Below are 23,530 nucleotides of genomic sequence, written 5' to 3'. Positions count from 1 at the left end.
TCACTAACGCACCGGCGGTGTTCATGGATCTTATGAACCGCGTGTGCAAACCGTATCTTGACAAATTCGTTATCGTGTTCATCGATGATATTTTGGTCTATTCAAAAAGCGAAGAAGAACACGAGGAACACCTCCGACTTGTGCTTGAACTTTTAAGACAAGAAAGACTCTATGCCAAATTCTCCAAGTGTGAATTTTGGTTGAAGGAAGTTCAATTTCTTGGTCATGTTGTAAGTGACCAAGGTATTAAAGTCGATCCATCAAAAACCGAAGCCATTAGTAAATGGGAAACTCCTACTACTCCGACTCACATTCGTCAATTCTTGGGTCTCGCCGGGTACTATCGTAGATTCATCGAAAACTTCTCTTTGGTTGCACGTCCTCTAACCGCATTAACTCACAAGGGAAAGAAATTCATTTGGGCGACCGAGCAAGAATCCGCGTTCCAAATCTTGAAGACAAAGCTTACCACCGCTCCTATCTTGTCACTTCCCGAAGGCAACGATGATTTTGTTGTGTATTGCGACGCCTCGAAACATGGTTTTGGGTGTGTGTTGATGCAACGAACGAAAGTCATTTCTTATGCTTCTCGACAACTCAAAATTCATGAACGAAACTACACGACACATGATCTCGAACTCGGAGCCGTTGTCTTTGCACTTAAAATGTGGAGACACTATCTTTATGGAACCAAGAGTACTATCTTTACCGATCACAAAAGTCTCCAACACATCTTCGATCAAAAGCAACTAAACATGAGACAACGAAGGTGGATTGAAACCTTAAACGATTACGATTGCGAACTTCGTTACCATCCCGGGAAGGCAAACGTAGTAGCCGATGCCTTAAGTTGCAAAGAAAGAGCGGTGCCTCTTCGTGTCCGAGCCTTAAACATCACCATCCACACCAACCTTAATAGCCAAATTCGGGTAGCCCAAGATGAGGCTCTCAAGGATGAAAACGTTTCACACGAGCTCTTGAACATTCTCGTCTCTCGATTCGAAACTAAGGAAACCGGACTCCGATATTTCGCCGGAAGGATTTGGGTGCCTAGTTATGGGAACCTACGAAGTCTCATTTTAGATGAAGCCCATAAGTCACGATACTCGATCCACCCCGGTGCCAATAAGATGTACCACGACCTTAAACAACAATATTGGTGGCCGAACATCAAAAGGGACGTAGCTACTTATGTTTCCAAGTGTTTGACATGTTCCAAAGTCAAAGCCGAACACCAAAGACCGTCCGGACTACTTCAACAACCCGAGATCCCGCAATGGAAGTGGGAAAGGATAACGATGGATTTTATCACCAAACTACCAAAAACGACGGGCGGTTATGATACCATTTGGGTTATTGTTGACCGTCTCACCAAATCCGCACACTTTCTTGCCATGAAGGAGACCGACAAAATGGAGAAACTTGCGCAACTTTACATTAAAGAAATCGTAGCCCGACACGGTGTACCTTTATCGATTATCTCCAACCGAGATGGCCGTTTTGTTTCTAGATTTTGGCGTACCTTGCAAGAAGCGTTGGGAACGCGTTTAGACATGAGCACCGCATATCATCCTCAAACCGATGGACAAAGCGAACGTACAATTCAAACCTTGGAGGACATGTTACGAGCTTGCGTGGTTGATTTTGGAAAAGCTAGGGACAAGCACTTACCTCTCGCCGAGTTCTCTTACAACAATAGTTATCACGCGAGTATTAAAGCCGCACCTTTTGAAGCGCTATACGGCCGAAAATGTCGTTCACCTCTTTGTTGGGCCGAGGTAGGCGACGTGCAAATCACCGGACCCGAACTCATTCACGAAACCACCGAGAAGATCGTACAAATCCGAGATAGGCTCCGGACGGCCCGGAGTCGTCAAAAGTGCTACACCGACAAAAGACGCAACGACCTCGAATTTCAAGTCGGTGACCGAGTAATGTTAAAAGTTGCACCTTGGAAAGGTGTAATCCGTTTTGGGAAACGCGGGAAGCTAAATCCGCGGTATATTGGTCCTTTCGAAATCTTGGAGCGTATTGGAAACGTTGCTTATCGTTTAGATCTTCCGCCTCAATTGAACTCCGTTCATCCTACCTTCCATGTATCTAACTTGAAAAAGTGTCTTGCCGAACCCGATATCGTCATCCCTCTCGAGGAACTTACTATTGATGACAAGCTTCATTTTGTGGAGGAACCGGTTGAAATTGTGGACACCTCCGTCAAGACATTGAAACAAAGCCGAATCCCGATTGTTAAAGTCCGTTGGAACGCCAAAAGAGGACCCGAGTTTACTTGGGAAAGGCAAGATCAAATGCAAAAGAAATACCCTCATTTATTCCCAATTCCGGAAACGCAGGATTCCGAGGAAGAAACAACGACTACTACGCCTACTTAAATTTCGGGACGAAATTTCTTTTAAGGAGCAGGTAATGTAACATCCCGCCTTTTTCCGTTTACTTTTCCGTTTAACTATTTAAATCCCGTTATATGTTTATAACATCTCCCGTTAATACGCGTTTCAAATTATCTCGTTCAGGTAATTTAATGCACCCGACTACAACTTGAGGGACTTGTTTTGCCAAAACCCCAAAATGGTGACTAGCACTTGACTAGTCAACCATCTTCCACCTCCATTTTTCATTTTCTTTTCTCTTTTCATTCTCTACTTTCATATTTTCTTTAAATTCATCAAAAAGCAAATCATCATCCATACTAAATCGATCAAGCTTCGAGCCAAACAAATTACATATTTGAACTCCTCGTGATCTCCTCTTCGATTCCATACCAATCTCATTGCATTTGGGTAACTTTCTAAAATCACTAATTTTTGTGTTCTTGAGATTTTTTGAGTTACAAGGTTGTTAATTAGTGTTTATGGCTCTAGTCTAACGAGATTATGTGTTTGAATTGCTTGATTTGTTGTTTGGAAGTAACTTGCATGAACTAGCAAAATGGGTGTGTTTAATCTTGAGTTTTAGATGATTAAATGTTGTTAAATGTTATAAATGCATGTATTAAATGTGTTCCTAGTGTTACTAGCTTCATTTTGATGTATAGGTTGCATGAGAAAACTCTAAGAACTTGTTTAGTGATTTTTGGTGGAATTGAGCTAGGGTTTAATGAACTTGAAATGATTATTTGATGCATTGATTGCCATGATTTGTTGTTAGTAAGTTGTTAGTTGTATTGTATGCTCAATTACCTACAAAATGGCATGTCATATGTATGCATTGAATGCCTAAATCATTAAATGTGCATTGGTGAGTTTGAAGCATTAATGTGTGCATTAAATGATCACTTGGTTTGAAAACTCGGTTGTTACAAATGAGGTTTTTGATTGATGAATTGTGTTTAGTTGCATTCTACGTCAAAAGAGCTTTCCAACGATATAAGGTGCGAGTCCTAAGTGTTAGCGGTTTGTGTTTTATGCACAAAAAGGTTTTGGATTGAGACTTGAACATTTGGGACTGGCCAGGCACCAGCACCCGGCCTTTGCCGCGGCGCGGCCCTTTCCTGTCGCGGCGCGACATATAAGGGGGCCAGGTTCTTACCTCCTTGTCCCAAATGTGAAAAATGTTTGGCCCGTTCTAGACCTCCAATTCACATGCAACTTGTTCTAACATGCTTATATATGAATAATTAGCATAGAAAATTTGTTCGGGACCCGACCCGAACATGTTGACTTTTTCGTTGACTTTGACCGGCCAAAGTTTGACTTTTTGTCAAACTTAACCAAATGATTATGCAATCTTTCTAACTTGTTTCTATACATGTATCTTGCATGAAACTTGACTATTTGCTTCACATGCTTCATAATCGAGTCGTGTTGAGCCATAGGACTAATTGAGCAACTTTGACCCTTCGTGACTATCGTTATTGATACAACCTATTTGTTTAGGTCGAGACTAGCGTTGTCCTTTGCGCACATTACTTGTTGAAGTACTTATTTACTCTTGCAATCAAAGGTGAGATCATAGTCCCATCCTTCAAACAACTTTTATGCTTTAAACTATGGGATGAGAAACATATACGTATCATACTTTTACACTTTAAACACAAGTACGAAAACGAACATTCCACGTACGGGTTTGAACAAAAAGCCTCAATTCAATTATCATTAGTTACACTTGCAGGGTGTAAACGTGAACTTATATTATGTGATCACATGGGCTTGACGAGCCTCATTCGGACGGTTCGCTACCGTTAGCGGATGAAATATATTTTCGGGTCTAGTGTATGTTCTAACACTACGCGAAGGGTGCAAAACAGTTAAGTTTGATAATTGGGTGCCCGTGAAACAAATAACAACTTTGGAATGCAAATGATTTAGATAATCATATTATATTAAATCTTGTGGTTCAAATGCAACGTTTACTAAAACACCTATGATTTCACCAACGTTTTCGTTGACAGTTTTCTATATGTTTTCTCAGGTCCTTGAAAGCTACTTGATACATGCTTCCGCACTCTTTTTGATACTTGCTTGGATGTCGAGTATACATGCATAGATGGAGCGTCTTTTGACTACTTTAAATTGTGTCGCATAGGTTTCATTCGTACGTTAAACATTGTAATGTAACTAGTCTTTCGAACTACATTTGTAAACTTGAAACATCCTTTTTCTTATAAAATAAATGCGACATATTTTGGTCAAAAGTCATAATAAAGACTTATGACCACGCAACGGGACCGAAGTAGTCGGCGCCGTCAAACATGATTTGGTCGGGTCGCTACATGGAGGAGGTGTTAGTAGTGGTTAGATTTGGTGGGTTTGCCTGGATTGGAGGGGGTGGTGGTGTAGGAGATGGTGGCTGTGTAGGAGGCGTGGCATTTATGGGTGAGGTAGGTGGTGTGGGAGCGGTAGTAGGAGCGTGATTGTCGGCGAAGCTACGAGAGAACGAGTTGGGTGGTGGATCTAGGAAATCATAGGAAACGGTAGTGGTGGTAGTATTAGTCGAATATTGGGGGGAACCATACGGGAACACGGTTTCATGGAAGGTAACGTGTCGAGATAATATAACTGTGTGGGTGGAGAGATCAAGGCATCGATAGCCCCGATGATTAGATGGGTATCCAAGAAAGATGCATGGAGTAGAGCGGGGAGCGAGTTTGTTGGTTGTGTTTAAATGAGGGTAACAGAGGCAACCGAAGACACGTAGTGTGAAATAGTTTGGTGGATTTTTGTAGAGTCGTGTGTGAGGAATATCGTAGTTAATGGCAGAAGATGGAAGAAGATTTAGAAGGTAGGCGGCCATGTGTAGTGCCTCTGTCCAGAAAGTTGGAGGTAGGTTAGCTTGAAATAGGAGGGTGCGGATTAGGTTATTTATGGTGCGGATCATTCTTTCAGATTTTCCGTTTTGTTGGGAAGTTTGAGTGCAAGATAGACGAAGTTGAATGCCATTTGATTGGAACAGTTGATGGAAAGGGGTGTTATCGAATTCTCCCCCTTGATCACATTGGAAAGCTTTAATTTCAGTGTTGAATTGTGTTTTAATGAATGCACGAAATTGAACAAATATATTGAATACTTCAGATTTATTGCGTAAAGGAAACACCCATAAATAATGCGAGTAATGATCCAAGAAAATAACATAGTATTTAAAACCACTAAGACTTAAAACTGGAGAAGTCCATAAATCAGAATGAATAATATCAAATGCAGAAGTAACATGCGAACTAGAACTACTGAACGGAAGTCTCACGTGTTTACCAAGTTGGCATGCATGGCAGAACTCGGGAGGCTTTGTTTTGTTACAAGCTATGTAGTTATTAGAAACAAGGCGACGAAATGATTCAACGCTGGGATCTCCGAGACGTTGATGCCAAGTGGTGGCGGTAGTGAGGAGAGCATGTTGGACAAGTGTAGATGACTGAGGTGTGAACGGGTAGAGATCTCCGGTGCTGTCACATCGGAGGAGCAAACGATGAGTCACGTAGTCTTTGACAGAAAAACCAAACTCGTCAAAACAAACAGACACTTTATTATCACGTGCAAAACGACGAACAGAAATAAGGTTTTTTACAATGTTAGGTGTAACGAGAACATTAGACAGGTGTAGGGGTCGGTTATCATTAGGCAAAACGCTATGACCAGTGTTGACAACGGGGATGTGGTTCCCATCACCAACAGCAACAGAAGGATAAATGCAATGATTAAAAACAGTACTTAAATTTGTAATGCTAGAGGTGAGGTGAGTTGACGCACCAGTGTCCATGATCCAACCGGAATTACCATAGTCTGAAGGAGTGTTGGCATTAAATGCCTTCGGTATAAAAGTCGCCTGATGTTGCATAGGACCGACAAATGGGCTGTTAGCAGGTGCAGCTAGCCCGCTGAAAAAGTCTATAGGCCCAATACCGTGTTGCTGTCGTTGGGCCATAAGTAAATAATCAAAATTGATATCGAGCAATTGAATGATAATTTATCTTAACTTTCCTATAATCTTCCTTTGATTTCGTGCAGCAAAACAATCTCAGTAAACAAATTAAATGAATTTATTCTTGAGATTCGCTTCCTTCTTGCTTTCTCTGCGTTGATCTTTTATAATAATAAATAAATTAAAGATATGTATCGAATAGAATATAATGATTTTGCTGTGGTGGCCTTGTTGATGCTCGCAAAAGGCAATTTGTAAAAAAGTTGACAAAGTCAATTGTTCTTGCAACAAAGATGAGAGATGTTGTCTTCACATATATTGAAACAAAATTGCTAGTGGTTGACAGAATAATTAATTATCAGGTGCAGATATTTTGGAAGCTAAAATAAAAGGAATAAGGATAGAATGATTTTACACAAATCGAGAGATGAACTTGATCTTTAATTCCCTTTTTTTCTTTCTTTCTGTTCTCGATTCAACCAAAATATAAATGTATTATACATATATATTTAGCTCTTCGATTGATGGAAGGGACTATCAACTTGTCGATCGGAAGAATAGAAGTACGATGTGGGTGGTGAAGCCGTAGATTAATGGTAATAGATTAGGGTTTTCTAGCGTCTGATACCATGTTAGATTGTAGAATAATATAGATTATAGAATAATAGGAAAACTGAATCGTTATTGCTTGCTTCAATATGCTACGTACACCATACATATATAGGACATAAACCTAATAACATATGAACTAAGAGGCCCATTGGGCTATACAAAACATACGGCTAACAATTCCATGATTTCCCTTGAAATACCAATGTGTTCCGATTTTTCTAAACAAGAAACAAGGTTATCCACTTTAAGGCTTGCCACAATACTCGACCTTCGCTAGACATCGATGATGTGCCATTGCTATTTGTGAGGTCCAAAATGTTGAGTGTTGTAGGACACCCAAGTCCCCACCATTTATAAACACGAGACCAAATATCAAGAACTTTCTTACACGAACTAGAAGCATGATCCACCGACTCAAGCTCTTCATCACACAATGGGCATCTCACGCTATGCAAATCTATCCCCCTTTTGTCCAACTCTAATCTCACCGGGACTCTTTTCTTTTGCAATTTCCAAATAAAAATTTCTACCTTCTTTGGTGCAAGTTTGTTTCGTAAAGTGCAAGTTTGTTTTGTATTTCTTATGTATTAGTACTACTATTACTATTATACAACTTCTTGTACTTATAACTTATATAAAATGTTTGCTCGTAGAGTCTTTATATTAATTTATTCTTGGTTGTACTTATTCTTTATATTACAAATAGCTGAATGATTTTAATATTTAAGAATGCTTTATTATATATACATAATATATAATGCGCAATTCATCTGGTATCAGGTCTCGCGCTAGGAGGACTGATTACCCGAAATTTTACCTTCTATGGGGAGGGAGTCAATGTGCTCGTTCATATTAGTGTTTCCTCGCTTACCCAAATATATGTGTGTGCAACGGCGGAGCTAGTAGGGGGGCTTTGGGGTGCCAAGCCACCCCTAATCGTGTTTCTGTATGCCATATTTAATTGTATTTCAATGGAGAAAAAAGATTGAAGATGTTAATTGGGAATGGCACTCTAAAGTCATCGGTATTGGGAAGAAGATAAAACTGTATTAGACTTTTCATTTAAGTCCTCAAAGTATTATAATATATACTGTTTTAGCTTCTTGAATTGATAGTATATCAATTTAACCCCAAATCATCACTAATCTTTTGTACTCCGTATTAAATAGTCAACTATCAATAATCAATAACTACCGGTCTACCACATATCTTAGCCCACGTACACCAATCAAAGATATTGAATATAGATTTTAGAAAATCAAATTATTTACAGTAGCTTAACATATATTGTTTAGGGAAATAGTAAATCAAATTGCTTTTTAAATATAGAAGACATATTATAGATTGAACAAGTTGTTGGTGAATTTATATCTATGTACAACTTTAAAGTAATGATTTTTGCCAGTAAGTAATATTTTAGTTTCAAACTAATTTTTTTGTATATATTCTAAATAAAAATAAATTTGCACATTTGATTTTTTAAGAATTGTGATACTTCATAAATGGTGTGATTTTTTTTTTTTTTAGAATTATACTAGAGGACACTATTTTACTATGTAGGTGGTCTAAACAAAACCGGATTATTCTCGACCGTTTTCAAATTCTTCTCTGACAATCTAAAATTTAAATTTGTATTTTAAAATATATGTAGCCACCCTCAATTGAGATTCCTGGCTCCGCCTCTGTGTGTGTGTGTGTGTGTGTGTGAGACTACATGTTTTGCTTGCTTAACTCGGCGACCCTCGAGTTAATCTTCAAGCTCCGTCCCTGATGTAAGAGCACAAGTAGTTGCTACTGACATTTTAAGTGTATCTTTTAATGTTCTTAAGAGACATTGAAGGTCAAAAAGTGAATGAGTGGATATCAATGTTTCCTTGAGTGTTTAGGATCTAAAAATGGACCAATAACATCATTTTTAAATCAATATTAAAAAAAGGCAATGAAAAAAAAAAAAGAAACGAAATTAAAAAATGAGATACTAGCATTAGGACGATGACACTAAGAAAGATTCCAGGCGTTTGTAGTGGACAACTCTAAAGAAACGTTATGACTTTAGTTGCCCTAATGAGCATTCATACAAAGTTTTTTCACTCGTGCATTATGACGAATTTATAAGAATTACACTTTTGATAGAAGTACTTATCATTTTTTATAGAAGCACTTATCATTTGTATCCTTAGCACGTGCTTGTGTCGGAGCATCTGTAGCCGTTAGGACTATGCGTTATATATTATCAGAAATGGATTATAATTAGGGTTGGAAAACAATGAGAGTTACAATATTACATATTCACGGACGGGCTAGTAGGAGTTGTGGGTGTGCCTGTTGTGTTATTTTAAACTTAAAATATTTTCATTAAGATCATACCCAACCGAGCGTCACTTTTCACCGTAAGTCCCTGTTGGCACAAACTGACGAAAAATGACGGCCGTTAACGCGGCGTCAGTTTTCGTCAGTTAGGGGCGTTAGTTGCCCATCCGACGAAAAAAACGTCAGTTTGACGTGGGAAACGCGGTTGGTTGAATTCTGACGACGTGGGTCCCACCTCCCAACGGATGACCGTTTTGGATTTTTTTTTTCAAATTCTAATTAATTTAAACTCCTTCCTACTTCTCTATATATACTTATACATTTTACTTCATCTTCATCAACAAATAATTCACTTTTTACTTCATCATTTCTAAAAAAACATGGCTAACCCAAACCAAAGACCAACAAACCCAAATTATTTCCACGATTGGTTTCAATACGTAACCTTTTTGGGTGGTGGTTCATCCAACCCGAGCAATCTTCACCAAATCCCAACGTAGGAAAAGAAAACATAAAAAGAAGCAAGGTTAATTCGGTTTAATTTTATATACTTTTTTGTTTATATACGGTTTATATATATATTTATACATATATACGTTTAAATATATATATATATATATATATATATATATATATATATATATATATATATATATATATATATATATATATATATATATATATACGGTTTATATATATATATATATATATATATATATATATATATATATACGGTTTTTATATTTATTTATAACTAGAGATCAGCCTTTGGGCCAAGGCCCAATTATTGTACATGGTTGCTGCACTGCAGCCTACATATGTTGACAAAACGACAGTTTGATGACCAATACGACAAACAGCCCTTTTGCTGTTATATAAATTAGTAATAGTAATATATATGTTTACTTTTTTTTCTTTTTTTAAAAAGCAAGAATTATATTCAACACATAAAGAGTACAATGGTAGTCAAATTCACAACACAATACATCACGAAACCAACAAGCTAAACATGCTAATCAAACACGACAATTGCAAAGGAAGCAATAACATCAACTACGGATTTGTAAACCAATTATGCCAATCAATACCCAAGTTTTTATGTCTTCGCGAGATCCACTCAAATGAGAGAGCTTGGACTTCCATAAATAGTGAAGGAACCGTCGAGCTCTTATTCTTGAATACTTTTGCATTCCGACCCTCCAAATCAAGTAACATACAATCCAACACATCGCTTGCCATATCACACGCTTACTATCACTAGCCGTCGATCCGAACGTACCTAAAAAAGTATCTTCGAAACCAAAGATAGCCGAACCATATCCCCACCAGTTAAGAACTTTGAGCCAAATATCTTTTGCAAATTGACAAGAAAAAAGGATTTGTTCCACCGACTCGGTCCCCCCATCACAAACCGGGCACCTCAAACCATGCAAATCTATACCCCTTTTATCTAATTCCAACCGTACCGGAATTCGACCCCTTCTAGCGCGCCAAATAAAGATCTATATTTTTTTAGGAGCCAAACGATTCCGTAGAGTCTCGGTGGTGGAATTCTCCCTAGCTAAAATACTGCCATCAATCAATGTAGACATTTTCTTTACCGAATATCCCTTAATCGAGTCTAGCGACCACTGCCATCCATCTGATTTGTCGCGATCCAAGGAGGTGGACTGCAGCAGCCTACGGAACTCACTGAATTCGGCAGCAGTTCGACCCGAAGGCTCACGAACCCACGTCCAGCAAATCTCTGACCCGTCGAAATTACCACCCAATTTATCTTTCACACTTGCGTCTTTATTAATCTCCAGCCTATATAGTCTGTTGAACCTATTTTTGAAGCAAAGATTACCGTTCCAAATGTCATCCCAAAATGAGGTATTGGCCCCATCCCCGATCGAACGAGAGAATGAACTAGAGAAAGGAATCCCTAGATCATCCACACAGTTCCCTGCAATACAAATAGAAGACCAAAGACTAGCTTTTGTGGAACGAGCAAGCCCGTCATGTGACGACCCGGATTTTTCCGCTAATATATAGAAGATTAATATTTACATAATTAATGTTTCCAACATGTTAAGCAATCAAACTCATTAAGATTTGGTTATTTGAAATGAATTTTATACAAATGTTTGGCCACCCAGTTTGTCTGACGATTCACGAACGTCATAACTCGAAATAATTATATAATGATGTATATATGGATATATATATACTTATGATTTGATAAAATGATATTTAAGTATCTCATTACATATAATAACAATTGGTTATATACATAAAATGAGATTACTAACTTAAAGACTTCAAGATTATATACATATATATATATAACGATTAACGTTGTAATAACTTCTAAATTAAAATGTATGTATATGTATTATATTAATATGTATTAATACACTTTTGAAGGACTTAAATATATATACTAACATACTTATACTCAACAAAGATAGCTATACTCATAATCTCATTCAATTCCATCAAGAATTCTATTCGTATTCATTCGGTATTTACACCCGTATCATACCCAGCTTCCATACTTAAATACTATGAGTATATACCAATATAAAATACCAATTATAGCCTCCTTAGCAGCCCTATGAGTCACAAGACAAGGATAAACATGATGGAGACTTGTGGGAACCAACATTTAACTTCTAGTTTACATTATTATGCTATATTCCAAATTTTGATAAAGTCTCTTAACCATATGCATGAACTACGACTTTTAACACTCTTTTTACTCATTCATATCAGCTATTTAACTTACCTTCACTCTCATAATACTCACACACAAGAACTCCAAGTATTCTCTCCATTTCTTACTCTTTAAACACTCTTTAAACACGCATACTTCAAGTACTAGAAAATCTTCATTCACTTTGATCATAAACTAGCTTCAAGAACACTTTGTTAACTCATCTACTCCTCTTTATCAAGGTAAGAATCATATATAAGCTTTGGTTCAATTTATATACTTATAACTATCTTAATTCAAGATAGAAATCTTATTCGAACTTTTGTTCATTCTATGATTCTACTCCAAGGATTACAAGCCATCAAGGATATCTTTGATCACAAGATTATCATCTTATTTTCTCAGCAACTTTGTTCATTTAATTTGAGGTAGTCACCTTATTCATAATCTTTTTCTATTCATATCCATATAGCTATCTTATTATGAATTTATAACTTACAACAACAAGAACATAGTTTAGATTAATTCTAAACTTGTTCACAAATAAATTTAATCCTTCTAACTTGACTTTTAAAATAATTCAACACATGTATTATGATAGTATGTCAAGCTAACATAAGGATATAAAACTTGTAAACACGAAGAACACCTTAAAACTGAACATACGCCGTCATAGATCATCGGGGGCTGTTTTGGGTTTAATTTTAAAAACCTATCTTAAACTTTGAATTAAAAGATTTCCTTTGGTGAAAAATCTTATTTTATATGGATATGAAATATATCCAAAGTCCATGGTTGAACTCTAAGTGGAAGTATGTTTTTCAAAAGGGTCATCAAGATGTCGTTCTTACGACGGATATGACTATCTTCTCTTATTTGACACCTAAGCTGTATTTTCGACTATAAACTTATACTTTTTCTGTTAAGATTAATAATGTTGAGTTCGATACGAAACCATGGCAACTCGAATCACTCAAAACGGATTTGTAACGAAGAAATTATGGGTAAAACAAAATTGGATATTTTTGCTTATTTTTAGCTACGGTTTTGATTAATAAAAATGGAAGCTAACCTTATCCTAGCTAACTTACCTTGTATCCTACATGTATTTATACATGTCTTGTTCCCGAACTTATGGAAATACAATTTATAATAGTCGTGATTAAGTTCTACGACAATATATTATAGTCTTAATAAAGATCGTAAGACACCATATATATATATGACTTGATCACCGTAGATCCGTATACAGCGTTTTGACATATCATTTTGATTTTTTCTATATATATTATTGGAACGAACTATAAGACACCATTGGCAGTAATTTCGAGTTAGCTGTGGGTCGAAGTGGATTCCAAAATATTATATACTTTGAGTTGTGATCGAGCCTGAGACATGTATACAATGGGTCGTGGATTGCTTCAGACAATATACATATTATGTGTCTTATTATATTAAGACAATATATTATAGTGCTAGTGAATTCTAACACAATATACGCATTTATATTTATATATATATTTATACTGTTGGACTATTGGACTATTGGACTATTGGACTACGGACGTTGGACTACTAACAATGGACAATTAAAATTATCACAAGTATCATAAGTATGGAATATTAATTATATATATATATATATATATATCTTGACACAAGAATATTATTATTAGGTTCGTGAATTTGTCAAAAGGCCAAGTCTTATCACCATCTATTCGGAAATCATCACAAGTGAGTTATAGTCCCATTTTTACTATCTAAATTATTTTGGGATGAGAATACATGCAAATTTATAAATGTTTTACAAAATAAGCACAAGTTCATGAAACTACATTCTACGACTGTTTTGTTATACCGAATATCTGTACTTATTATTATTATGCTTGGTAACCTAAGAATTAGTGAAAAACACTAATTGACGCGAATCCTAAAGGTAGATCTACGGGCACCAACCACCCCCATTTTCGAATAGTGGAAATGCTTTAGTACTTCGAAGGGTTCTTGTCATACATTTGAATAGTGGAATGTATGATGCCAGATATCTTAAGCGCTCTATGTTAACGTCGGTTACCAGACGACTCATCGTATGAATGATTTTTGCAGTTGTAATGATCCTGCACATTTAATTAAATGAAATCTTGTGGCTTATTAAATGTTATGATTATTATATAGAAATTAAACCTATGACTCACCAACATTTTTGTTGACGTTTTAAGCATGTTTATTCTCAGGTGAATATTAAAAATGCTTCCGCTGTCGTATGCCAACCCAAGGTCAAGATTTGGAGTCGGCATAATTGTTTATATTGTTTAAACTTGCATTCGGAGTATTTGTTGTAATATATTTGATCATATTGTAATGGGTTGTGTAAAAACTTATTTATTTGAGGAGATTGTCTTTGATAGACAATCTAAATTATATCATTAAGACCTTTATTCAATAATAAAATTTATGGTTGTTTTTAAAAACGAATGCAAGATTTGAAAAACGTCTCATATAGAGGTCAAAACCTCGCAAAGAAATCAATTAATATGAAACGTTTATAATTAATATGAACGGGGCATTTCACGTCACCAAACACAAGTCCTCCGTTAGAACCATAGATGCTACGAATCACGGTAGACCACAAAGTGTTGGTTTTGGTTTTGAACCTCCACCACCACTTACAAAGAAGAGCGAGATTTTTATATTTAAGTGACATGATGTTTAACCCTCCTTCTTCGTGAGGAAGAAGGATTGTTTCCTATTTAACCCAAGCCATTTTAGAATTAATGCCCGACCCGCCCCAAAAAAAGTTTTGTCTCACACTCTCTAAATGTTTAAGCACAAAGGCGGGGCCCGAAAGAGCGAAAAATAGTAAAGAGGCAAACTAGAAAGAACCGATTTAACAAGAGTTATTCGATCACCGAATGACACCATTTTAGCCCTACATTCCGCTAACCGATTGTTGAATTTCTCGATAACCGGGGACCAATCAACCAACTTCTTCATCTTACAACCCACGAGGAGACCCAAGTACATGAACGGTAGATTGCCCGCTTGACAGGAACACCAAGATGCCATATCTTCCACAATAGTGTTACTAATACGAACCCCATAAAGGAGACTTTTGTTGTAGTTAACCTTTAGACCCGAGGCCCTTTCGAAGCATTCCAACAAATACATAAGATTCCGAGCGTTACGCCTACTCCATTCACCGAAAAAATAGTATCGTTCGCATATTGCAAATGAGAGACAACAACCTTATCTACACCCACCTCCACACCCTTATACAAACCTTTATCCACCGCAATTTTCGTTAGAATATTAAGTCTTGCCGCTATAATAAATAAGAATGGAGAAAGCGGGTCGCCTTGTCTAACCCCTCTTTGTAAACGAAATTCACGAGATGGGGAACCGTTGATTAGAATGTATATATGGAGGCCGATTCTAAACACGATAAAATCCATTTTCGCCATTTAAACCCGAATCCCATACAATTCATGACCTCCATGAGATATTTCCAATTAAGGGAATCAAACGCCTTTTCGAAGTCTCGTGTTTGTTACGTTTGAGGTCATCCACAACTTCATTCGCAACAAGAACACTATCTAGAATAAATCTTTCCCTGAGAAACGCACTTTGTTCTGGTCCAATAAGTCGTGGAACCACCCGTCTAAGTCTAAGGGATAGCATTTTCACAATAATCTTGTAATAGCTACCAATGAGACTAATCGGACGGTAGTCGCCAAAGGAAAGTGGATCGGATTTTTTGGGGATAAGTGACACAAACGAAGCGTTGCACCCTTTAGAGAACTCCCCATTTACCCAAAACCAATTAACTGCCTCAATTAGATCACCTTTAATGATGTCCCAATATTTTAAAAAGAAATCCCAAATTAAATCCATCAGGCCCGGGGGCTTTCGAGCTACCACAACATTTAATCAACTCCCAAATTTCAGCCTTGGAAAAAGGTAATTCAAGATCCGTAGCTTCCTGATCAGAGATCGACATGTAGGATAGACCATCGAGGCTTGGGAGATCATTAATCACTTCGTTGAATATATTTTCAAAATGATTAGCTGTTGCCTCTTTGATTATAACAGGATCCACACACCATGCTCCATTAACCGTTACACCTTGAATATTGTTTTTATTGTAATTTCTACGCAACGAGTTATGGAAATACTTGGAATATTCATCACCCTCAACGCACCCGAGCTTTTTGTTTCAACATCCCGACTTTTATTTTCTCCTTATATAACCATGACTTCCTCGACGTCATCCAGTTCCTATGATCGACAGTATCTAAACAACCTAGTTCTGCCTTAAGTTCGAATTCCATAGTCGCCCGTTTTGCATTTTCAATTTCAACATCCAGATTACCGAAATGCGAGTGGCTCCAATTTTTGAGAGCCTCTTTAAGTCTCTTTAGTTTATTACGAAAAACCCAATCTTTTCGGTTACCTTCCAAAGGGGCCGACCAAGAGTCAGCAATAACTTGATCAACACCTTCCACCAAAAACCAATCATCAAAGACTTTAAATGGCTTGGGACCAAAGTTAACTTTCCCATCCGAAAGCATAATGGGACAATGATTCGACATCATTCTATCTAGAGCATTCACTTTTAAATCCGACCACAAATCAAGAAAATCACCGGAAACAAGAAATCTATCTAATTTACTCATCTTAACACTGTCGTCGCTAACCCTAGTAAATTTCCTCCCACCCATCGGAATTTCCACAAGTATGTTTTGATTAATGAACTCATTAAACATCTTTGCCCGCTTCTCAAAGAATTCGCAATTTAATCTCTCTGAACTATCTCTAACCTCATTGAAATCCCCACAAATTACCCACGAAACCTCACTAATACTTAAGATATTGTTAAGCGAATCCCACATCTTACTTTTACTAACATCGTCATGCGGCCCATAGACATTAACAATAATCGTTTCGCTACCCGAATCCTTCCACGTACCCTGAATAGCAACAAAGTAATCACTTATTTGCTCCCCGCTGACTTCAAAATCAATTTTATCCCAAATAATTAGTTGTCCTCCCGACTTACCAACCATTTCTTTTTTAACATACCCACAATCTTTAGATCCCCAAAGACCGAAAACCCAATTAACCCCCTTAATATGGCATTTGGTTTCTTGAAGAACAAAAATGGTAGGCTTCTCCGAAATACATAATTTTCTAACATCCCCGACCTTGCTTTATTTCCCAGACCCGAACTCACGAATATTTAGCGAGATGATCTTCATTTGGAACCGTTAAAATGAAACAGAAAATAAGAAAACTTACAGAGCGTTCTTGGTCCATTTTAGACCAAGATTCGTACCTAATTCCTCAACCCCAATGCTACTTTCTGAAATTAAATGTTTAAGATCTTCATTCTTGCTATTTCGAGAGGAAGAAGATGATTTACCCTTTGCGGACGTTTTCGGTACAGCAGACCCCCTTGGATTTTTCACCCTATTGCTACCACCAGTAGCACAATTGACAACTCCCTTTACCTCAATCCTTTTCTTCTTCCTACTAACTTTTTGGCGTGTAGAAGCTTCGACGACGCCTTCCAATTACCAGCCGATTTCCAGCAGCAATTCGATGAATCAGACAAATAAGATTTCTCTTTTTTCTTATCCCTCATAGTCGCAGCTTGCTCAGGCACAAAATTAACCGAGTCCCTCAATTTATCCTTCTTTACTCCAGGCCCAACCGAAGGCCCCATAGGCCCCATATCATTAGAACAATTATGGGAAGGCCCATCTTCAGGTGGACAACAACTTGGAGCAGGCCCAAGTATTGGGCTTAAACTCCTTTCATCATCAGAAGATCAATCAGTCTCTCCTAAGTCTTCCACCACAACCACATCGTTTGGGTCCATTGGGCCATTAGTCAATATCGGCCCATTGACATTTTTGGGCTGACTTGGGCCCTCCATACCCATAGACTGATTCACGTGGCAATGAAGAGGCGTGCCTTGTCTGTTAGGGTTACCAGATACTTCAGTAATTATGTCCACGTTACCCACATTATTAAAATTCTCAAGATTGGCGGCCCTAGGTGTTTCACGTACATTACCCGACATATCATCATTATCGTTGTTAATTCCAAAAAGGTGTTTGATACCCATGCACGATGACCCATCATCTTCCACCGGAATTGTAGGCATGCAGCTGTGACCTGACCGGAATTCTCCTTCCTCCAACTCATCGTCACTATCATATGAATAGGTATTAGAAATACTGTCCGATCCTGATAAATCCTCCCAGTTAGACACGTTAATATTCTCTAAATCCAGTTCAATTCTGTCGAAGGATTCAATTACATTAACATATTTGCACAATGACCCTGCAACTAACTTCACCACCCCATAGATATGTTCATCTTCCCATGTATGAATCAGGACCTTTCTAGAAATTAGATTTTGTTTTCCATGGATAATGTTACAGTTTTTGAATTTAATGGCCTGCCCCACCAATTAGCAATCGAATCGAAAGTAGAGATATTCCAGAATTTGAAAAGGACGCCAATGATATCCACCCACACAAGTCTACCAGGGTTGAAATAACCTTTATCCCAAGCTTTTAGATCTTTGAAACAATTACTAAACGACATGTTAGACCCTTCAATAATGTTTTTTGTTGTGACTGCATTGTCACATATAAGTAACACGAACAACCCTCCAAAATTTTTTAGGTCGAATCCATCAAACCCATTAACCGATCCTATAGTGGTGATAAGATTGAGTGACCCAATACTCTTCAATTCCCCCAGAATAACACGATCCTCCATGCTATTGAATGATGTATTGTTTTCAACATCCACAGTTCTTGCCTTCTCTACCTCCCTTAATAGCTTTCTTTCCCATCTCTTCTTCAGGAGTTTCACCTGTAAATCTTCTTTAAAACGATCCTCACGGCACCTTCTGTTGTGAATAGGAGCACCGAAGATGGTATTCATGCGCTTTGCCCCATACACTTCATTAAGTTCAGGGAAGTCATCCCCCAGAGGCGGACGATTTGCATTCCCATTAGAATTAGTTTTAGGCCTCCACACCGAGCCCTTCATCACATTATCCACCTTAATCGGAGGCCGGTTATTAACATTAGCATTAGGGTTTCTGCTCGTTGCCTTGAAAACCCTAATAGGTCTTGAGTCGAACTTAATACCCTCCAGGCGACGTAGAAGGAGGTCTACGTCTACAACCCCATGGAACCTAGCGAAGGAAAATTTGAATCCACTTCGCAGCCTTTTGCCTGCTAGATATATATCTCTAAGATCACCGAAAGGTTTGAAAGTCCTCCATAGGTCTGAGATGCTCCAATGGTCACCGGAATTGAAGAACATGAAAGATGTTAAACGATACCCGAAATTTGTGTTGCCCTCACCTGCTCTCTGCCCGTTCGAACCAACCCTGTGTGCATCTCTCGAAAAATTAGGTTTCTCTCTCCTCACCGTTTCTCTCTCACACACACTCGCCATTTTTAATTACCTCAAAAATAGTAATATATGTTTACTTTGTTATATAGTTTAGAAGGAAGGTCCAAGTCAAAGAAATCAAATAAAATGGTCGAGTCTAGAAGAAGCGTGGTTGGCTCAATGTTGGGTCGATGGGTGGGAAGATTTTTGCAAGGGAAATTCACAAAAATATGTATCGATGTGGACTACAATTTATAACAAATTAAACAACCACCCAAGTGGATGGCAAAGAGGTGACGACCAATTGTCATCAAAGTGGTGTAACATTAACCATGCGTGTCATTTGTTTCAAGCGGCTTACAACGAAGCCAAACGTAATTGGAGAAGCGGTGACAACGATCAAGGTGTCGAAGACCGAGCACATCAAATCTATGCAAATAATAACAAATGGAAAAGATTTACCAAGATGGATGTTTGGCGTGTATTGTGTAACAAGTCAAAGTGGTATGTTCCGGGGTCGGGTGGACATGTTTCTTTAGATGCCGATGAGGATGTTAATGACATTCCTCTTTCTCAACAAAATGATCTTTTTGAAGAAGATCCTTTTCCGAGACCTATGGGTCGTGAAAAGGCCAAAAAAGGCACGATCAAACTATTCTAGCGAGTCTAGTCGATCGACTCGTTCATAAAAAGCCCATGAAGCTTTGGAAGCTATTTCAAAGGCTAACGCGGAAAGAACTAAAGGTGTCAAATATGCAACAAAAAAAAAAAAAAAAAAAAAAAAAAAAAAAAAAGGCACTCCGTACAATTTTTGCAGGTGCTAGTGTTTTGTCCCTCAATGAAGATGATATCAAGAACCCGAGTCACAAAGATTATATCGAAAAGCTTCAAGAATTGTACCTTGATCTGTTCTCGCATTTGGTTGACGCACCCGACGAATCATTTGAAAAAGACAACTAATAGTTTGATTATGTGTTTTTTATTTTTAGTAATTTTAGATTTTAAGTCTTATATGTAAATTTTTTTAATGTCTATGAACTTTTAAATTTCGAATTATCAATGTAGTTTTTATTTATTATTTATTATTTATTATTTATATTAAATAATGTGTTAAATTATATAAATAAAATGCAAAAATAAAAAATTGGTAGACCCTACTGAAACTGACACTGAAAACTGACATTTTGAATTAAAAAATGTCATAAACTGACACTACCTAGTCAGAGTCAGATTGCACTTTTTGATCAAAAAGTGCACCAACTGCCCGTGACGTCACAGTCAGAGTTGGAAATGGTCTAATAAACAATTGAAGCATTTGATCAGCTTTATATAGGATGTATATTTTGTAGCTTAATAACTTGATTGTTAGCTTGTTAACCAACATACCAAAACAGGTCTTATGAACATCAAATCAAATATCACAATTTATACAAAACACTTTAGATGCTTCCTTTTCTTTTTACAACAATAGAGTGCCCAAAGCATTACTATGACATTATTAGCATCACTCAGTCATTGCAAGGAAAATGGTACATTATTATTGTTGTCAACATACAAGCCATGGGACGTAATGGGTTTAAAGATCAAGTTTGCCTGCTAGATACCATGAATGCATAGCAAGGCTACCAAAAGACATGATGTTAGCTAGAGACGATAGTCCATGAATCATCCCGAACTTTTTATTCATTGCTGCTAGCTTCGGGTTCACCTTTGCAACCTCCTGGTTCTTTGTCCACCCAACTTCTTCTCCTATGTTAGATTCCCTCTCCACCTTGTGCCTTTGCTTCATCATCTACATCCACAAATTCATTAAATAAACATCATAGTCCAGAACATTACATTATTTCAGTTTGAAAAAATTATGATTATTTCAATCTATTTTTTTTTTTAAGTAAAAGGCAGAAGGTTTTCCTTGTTCGGGCTACCCGAGAGGGCGATAATCTGACCCCGACGTACGCAGCCCAACACGATTACTCCCTGGCTCTTACCAACCCATCCCTGGCCACTACAAAATATCCATCCTAGACGGGATTTGAATGTATTTAAACTTCTCTTGAAATCACACATAACATGTGGCCTTAACTGACCGGATTTTAAGTACGTACAATTATCATACTAAATATACAAGATCACACAAACGTTGTGACAGAAGAAAGGGCCTAACATGTTCAATTACACCCTTACGCTATCTTAGTTAACAAAAATTAATTTCAACACGTAAACAAAAAAGGCAACAACTATAGACATCAGCATTCAAGATATAATGTCCAGATGCAAAAGCCCACTACCGATGTGCCACTCTCAGACACTAAAACGGATCAAGTACCTTCAAAGAATTGTATGTTCCGAATGCAATTATCACATTGCACAGCATATAAATCAAATTGCAATCCAAGAATTGGGAAACAAAAAGGAAATAAGAAAATAAAAAATATTAGTTAATAGTTGTTCAAACACATGCAATTTTAGCATGTTTTGAACCCAAAATTACTATAGAGATAAGATTTAAAGTTAGGTTACCTCAATGGTCATTGGAGTAAAGACAAAAAGATTGGTGAGATTAAAAATGAAGGCAGCAACCAAAAAACCTAACTGATACTTCTCAGCAGTCGATGAAGACTTCCATGGATGTGTATACCCAAAACAACCCACGGACACCGCACAACATATACCAACCATCATAAAGTACGCCGGAAACATCTTGCTTTGCAGGTTCCCAAACTGATGTCTTGGCAAATTCCTGTCGAAGTTATCCAATAATCCATGTTAAAATGCCATTATCAGCATGATCACTAAAATAAGTTGGTCTTACATATCTATTTGTTACTGATGTCATTTGTGATTCCAATTTCATATCAAAATTATCTAATAACATATTAATTGTATAAACCTAAACAATTGTACACATTTCCATAAATTCAAAGAAATCAAACTATGGAAACCATTCATGATCAAAATTGTATAAAAAGAAATCGATATAGATGTCCTTCCTGTAAGAATCATATAGCATTTCATATTACACATCAAAACTAACTAATAATCTATTAATTTCAAAACCCTAGATACTACAAGTCTTAACACACAAAAAAAATTGTTAAATTAGGTTATAGGAAATTAGCTATGGTCATTAAAATTATCCAATTTAACAAACCGATTCCAAATTGAGAATCAAGTAAAGCAGAAAACAATCTATCATTTTGAAACCACAACTACTACATGTATAATTTTAATCCACAAAATCTGTTAAATTAGGTTAGGTAACTTTCATTAAGACAATTCAAAATCAATAATAGATAAGAAATTGAAAGCGTTACTTGAACATAATGATTCCGCCGATGAAAGTAACCCAAAGTGCTGCGCCCCAAGCGGTTGAGAAACATAAAAGGTGCGCGAGTTTAACAAAATTAGTGATTTTTGCTGATTTTGATCCGAAAGTTTCCGGCGAAAAGATCACGCCGATTGCTAAAAAAGCAATCGCAGTGAGAAAACGTGTCATCCAAGCCATGATGAACTTAAATTTGTAAAATGGATTGAGAATTATAATGAAGATTGAATTTATCGTAAACTGTAACTAACCTAATTACAGAAGATTATACTGTACAAGCGAGTAGTTGTGGAAATTATTAGCCTTTTTCAAGTTAGGCGTCGGATTTTGGAGATGTTTTTGCTAATACGCCATTCAAGTTTGTTGTTGTTTACATAAAGGCCCTTCTATTTGTGAGAATCAAAATTTCAACACAAGTTGATACATACATTTTCTGGAAATGGTGGTTTTATTTGTTTAGTCTAGCTGTGTAGATTTTAATAATTCATAGTAATCCTAATTTTTTTCGATTTAGTTCGTACGAGTATAAAATTTCACAATATACTACTGATAAACCTGTTAAAATGAAAAAATAATATTTAGAAATTAATTTGACGGAAAGCAAACTAAACAATTCAGGTAAACTTGAAATTTTCGGTTATAAATATAATTGAGATGTGATATGATTACATCGTGTAAATCGTCAGAACACAATCTAATAAATAGAGTAACCAGATTTAATTATCAATTTTTGAAGCATTATGAACCGTGAAATTAGAAGTTTCCATGTTAATAAAATGTTATGAGAGTTTTTAGAA

The 23,530-nt window shown here is 36.9% G+C and overlaps 2 protein-coding genes across 2 annotated transcripts; both read right to left on the bottom strand.

Moving 5' to 3' along the window:
• Positions 1 to 10,796: 10,796 nt before the first annotated feature.
• LOC139840570 (uncharacterized) lies at positions 10,797 to 15,058 on the bottom strand. The gene is made up of 2 exons (XM_071830834.1): positions 14,866 to 15,058; positions 10,797 to 11,242 (listed from the first exon to the last, which is right to left on the bottom strand). Exons 1-2 carry the CDS (start codon positions 15,056 to 15,058, stop codon positions 10,797 to 10,799), a joined length of 639 nt encoding a protein of 212 aa, XP_071686935.1.
• Positions 15,059 to 20,787: 5,729 nt separating this feature from the next.
• LOC139875362 (uncharacterized) lies at positions 20,788 to 23,020 on the bottom strand. Its single transcript, XM_071862701.1, has 3 exons — positions 22,723 to 23,020; positions 21,929 to 22,148; positions 20,788 to 21,200 (listed from the first exon to the last, which is right to left on the bottom strand). The coding sequence occupies exons 1-3, from the start codon at positions 22,911 to 22,913 to the stop codon at positions 20,985 to 20,987; spliced, it is 627 nt and encodes a 208-aa protein (XP_071718802.1). The 5' UTR covers positions 22,914 to 23,020; the 3' UTR covers positions 20,788 to 20,984.
• Between the last annotated feature and the right edge of the window lie 510 nt (positions 23,021 to 23,530).

This window comes from Rutidosis leptorrhynchoides, chromosome 1, assembly GCF_046630445.1.
Source record: "Rutidosis leptorrhynchoides isolate AG116_Rl617_1_P2 chromosome 1, CSIRO_AGI_Rlap_v1, whole genome shotgun sequence".
In the NCBI taxonomy this organism is placed as follows: Eukaryota; Viridiplantae; Streptophyta; class Magnoliopsida; order Asterales; family Asteraceae; genus Rutidosis; species Rutidosis leptorrhynchoides.
This window is presented reverse-complemented; position numbering and strand designations above follow the sequence as displayed.

Coding starts and splice junctions, on each gene's coding strand:
- LOC139840570 (XM_071830834.1), bottom strand. CDS start 15,058: ATGGCATCTTGGTGTTCCTGTCAAGCGGGCAATCTACCGTTCATGTAC. Junction 11,243..14,865: donor TGTTAAATCGGTTCTTTCTA/GTTTGCCTCTTT, acceptor TTTGTATTGCAG/GGAACTGTGTGGATGATCTA.
- LOC139875362 (XM_071862701.1), bottom strand. CDS start 22,913: ATGGCTTGGATGACACGTTTTCTCACTGCGATTGCTTTTTTAGCAATC. Junction 22,149..22,722: donor GGCGGAATCATTATGTTCAA/GTAACGCTTTCA, acceptor TAACTTCGACAG/GAATTTGCCAAGACATCAGT. Junction 21,201..21,928: donor TTACTCCAATGACCATTGAG/GTAACCTAACTT, acceptor TTGTGGATGTAG/ATGATGAAGCAAAGGCACAA.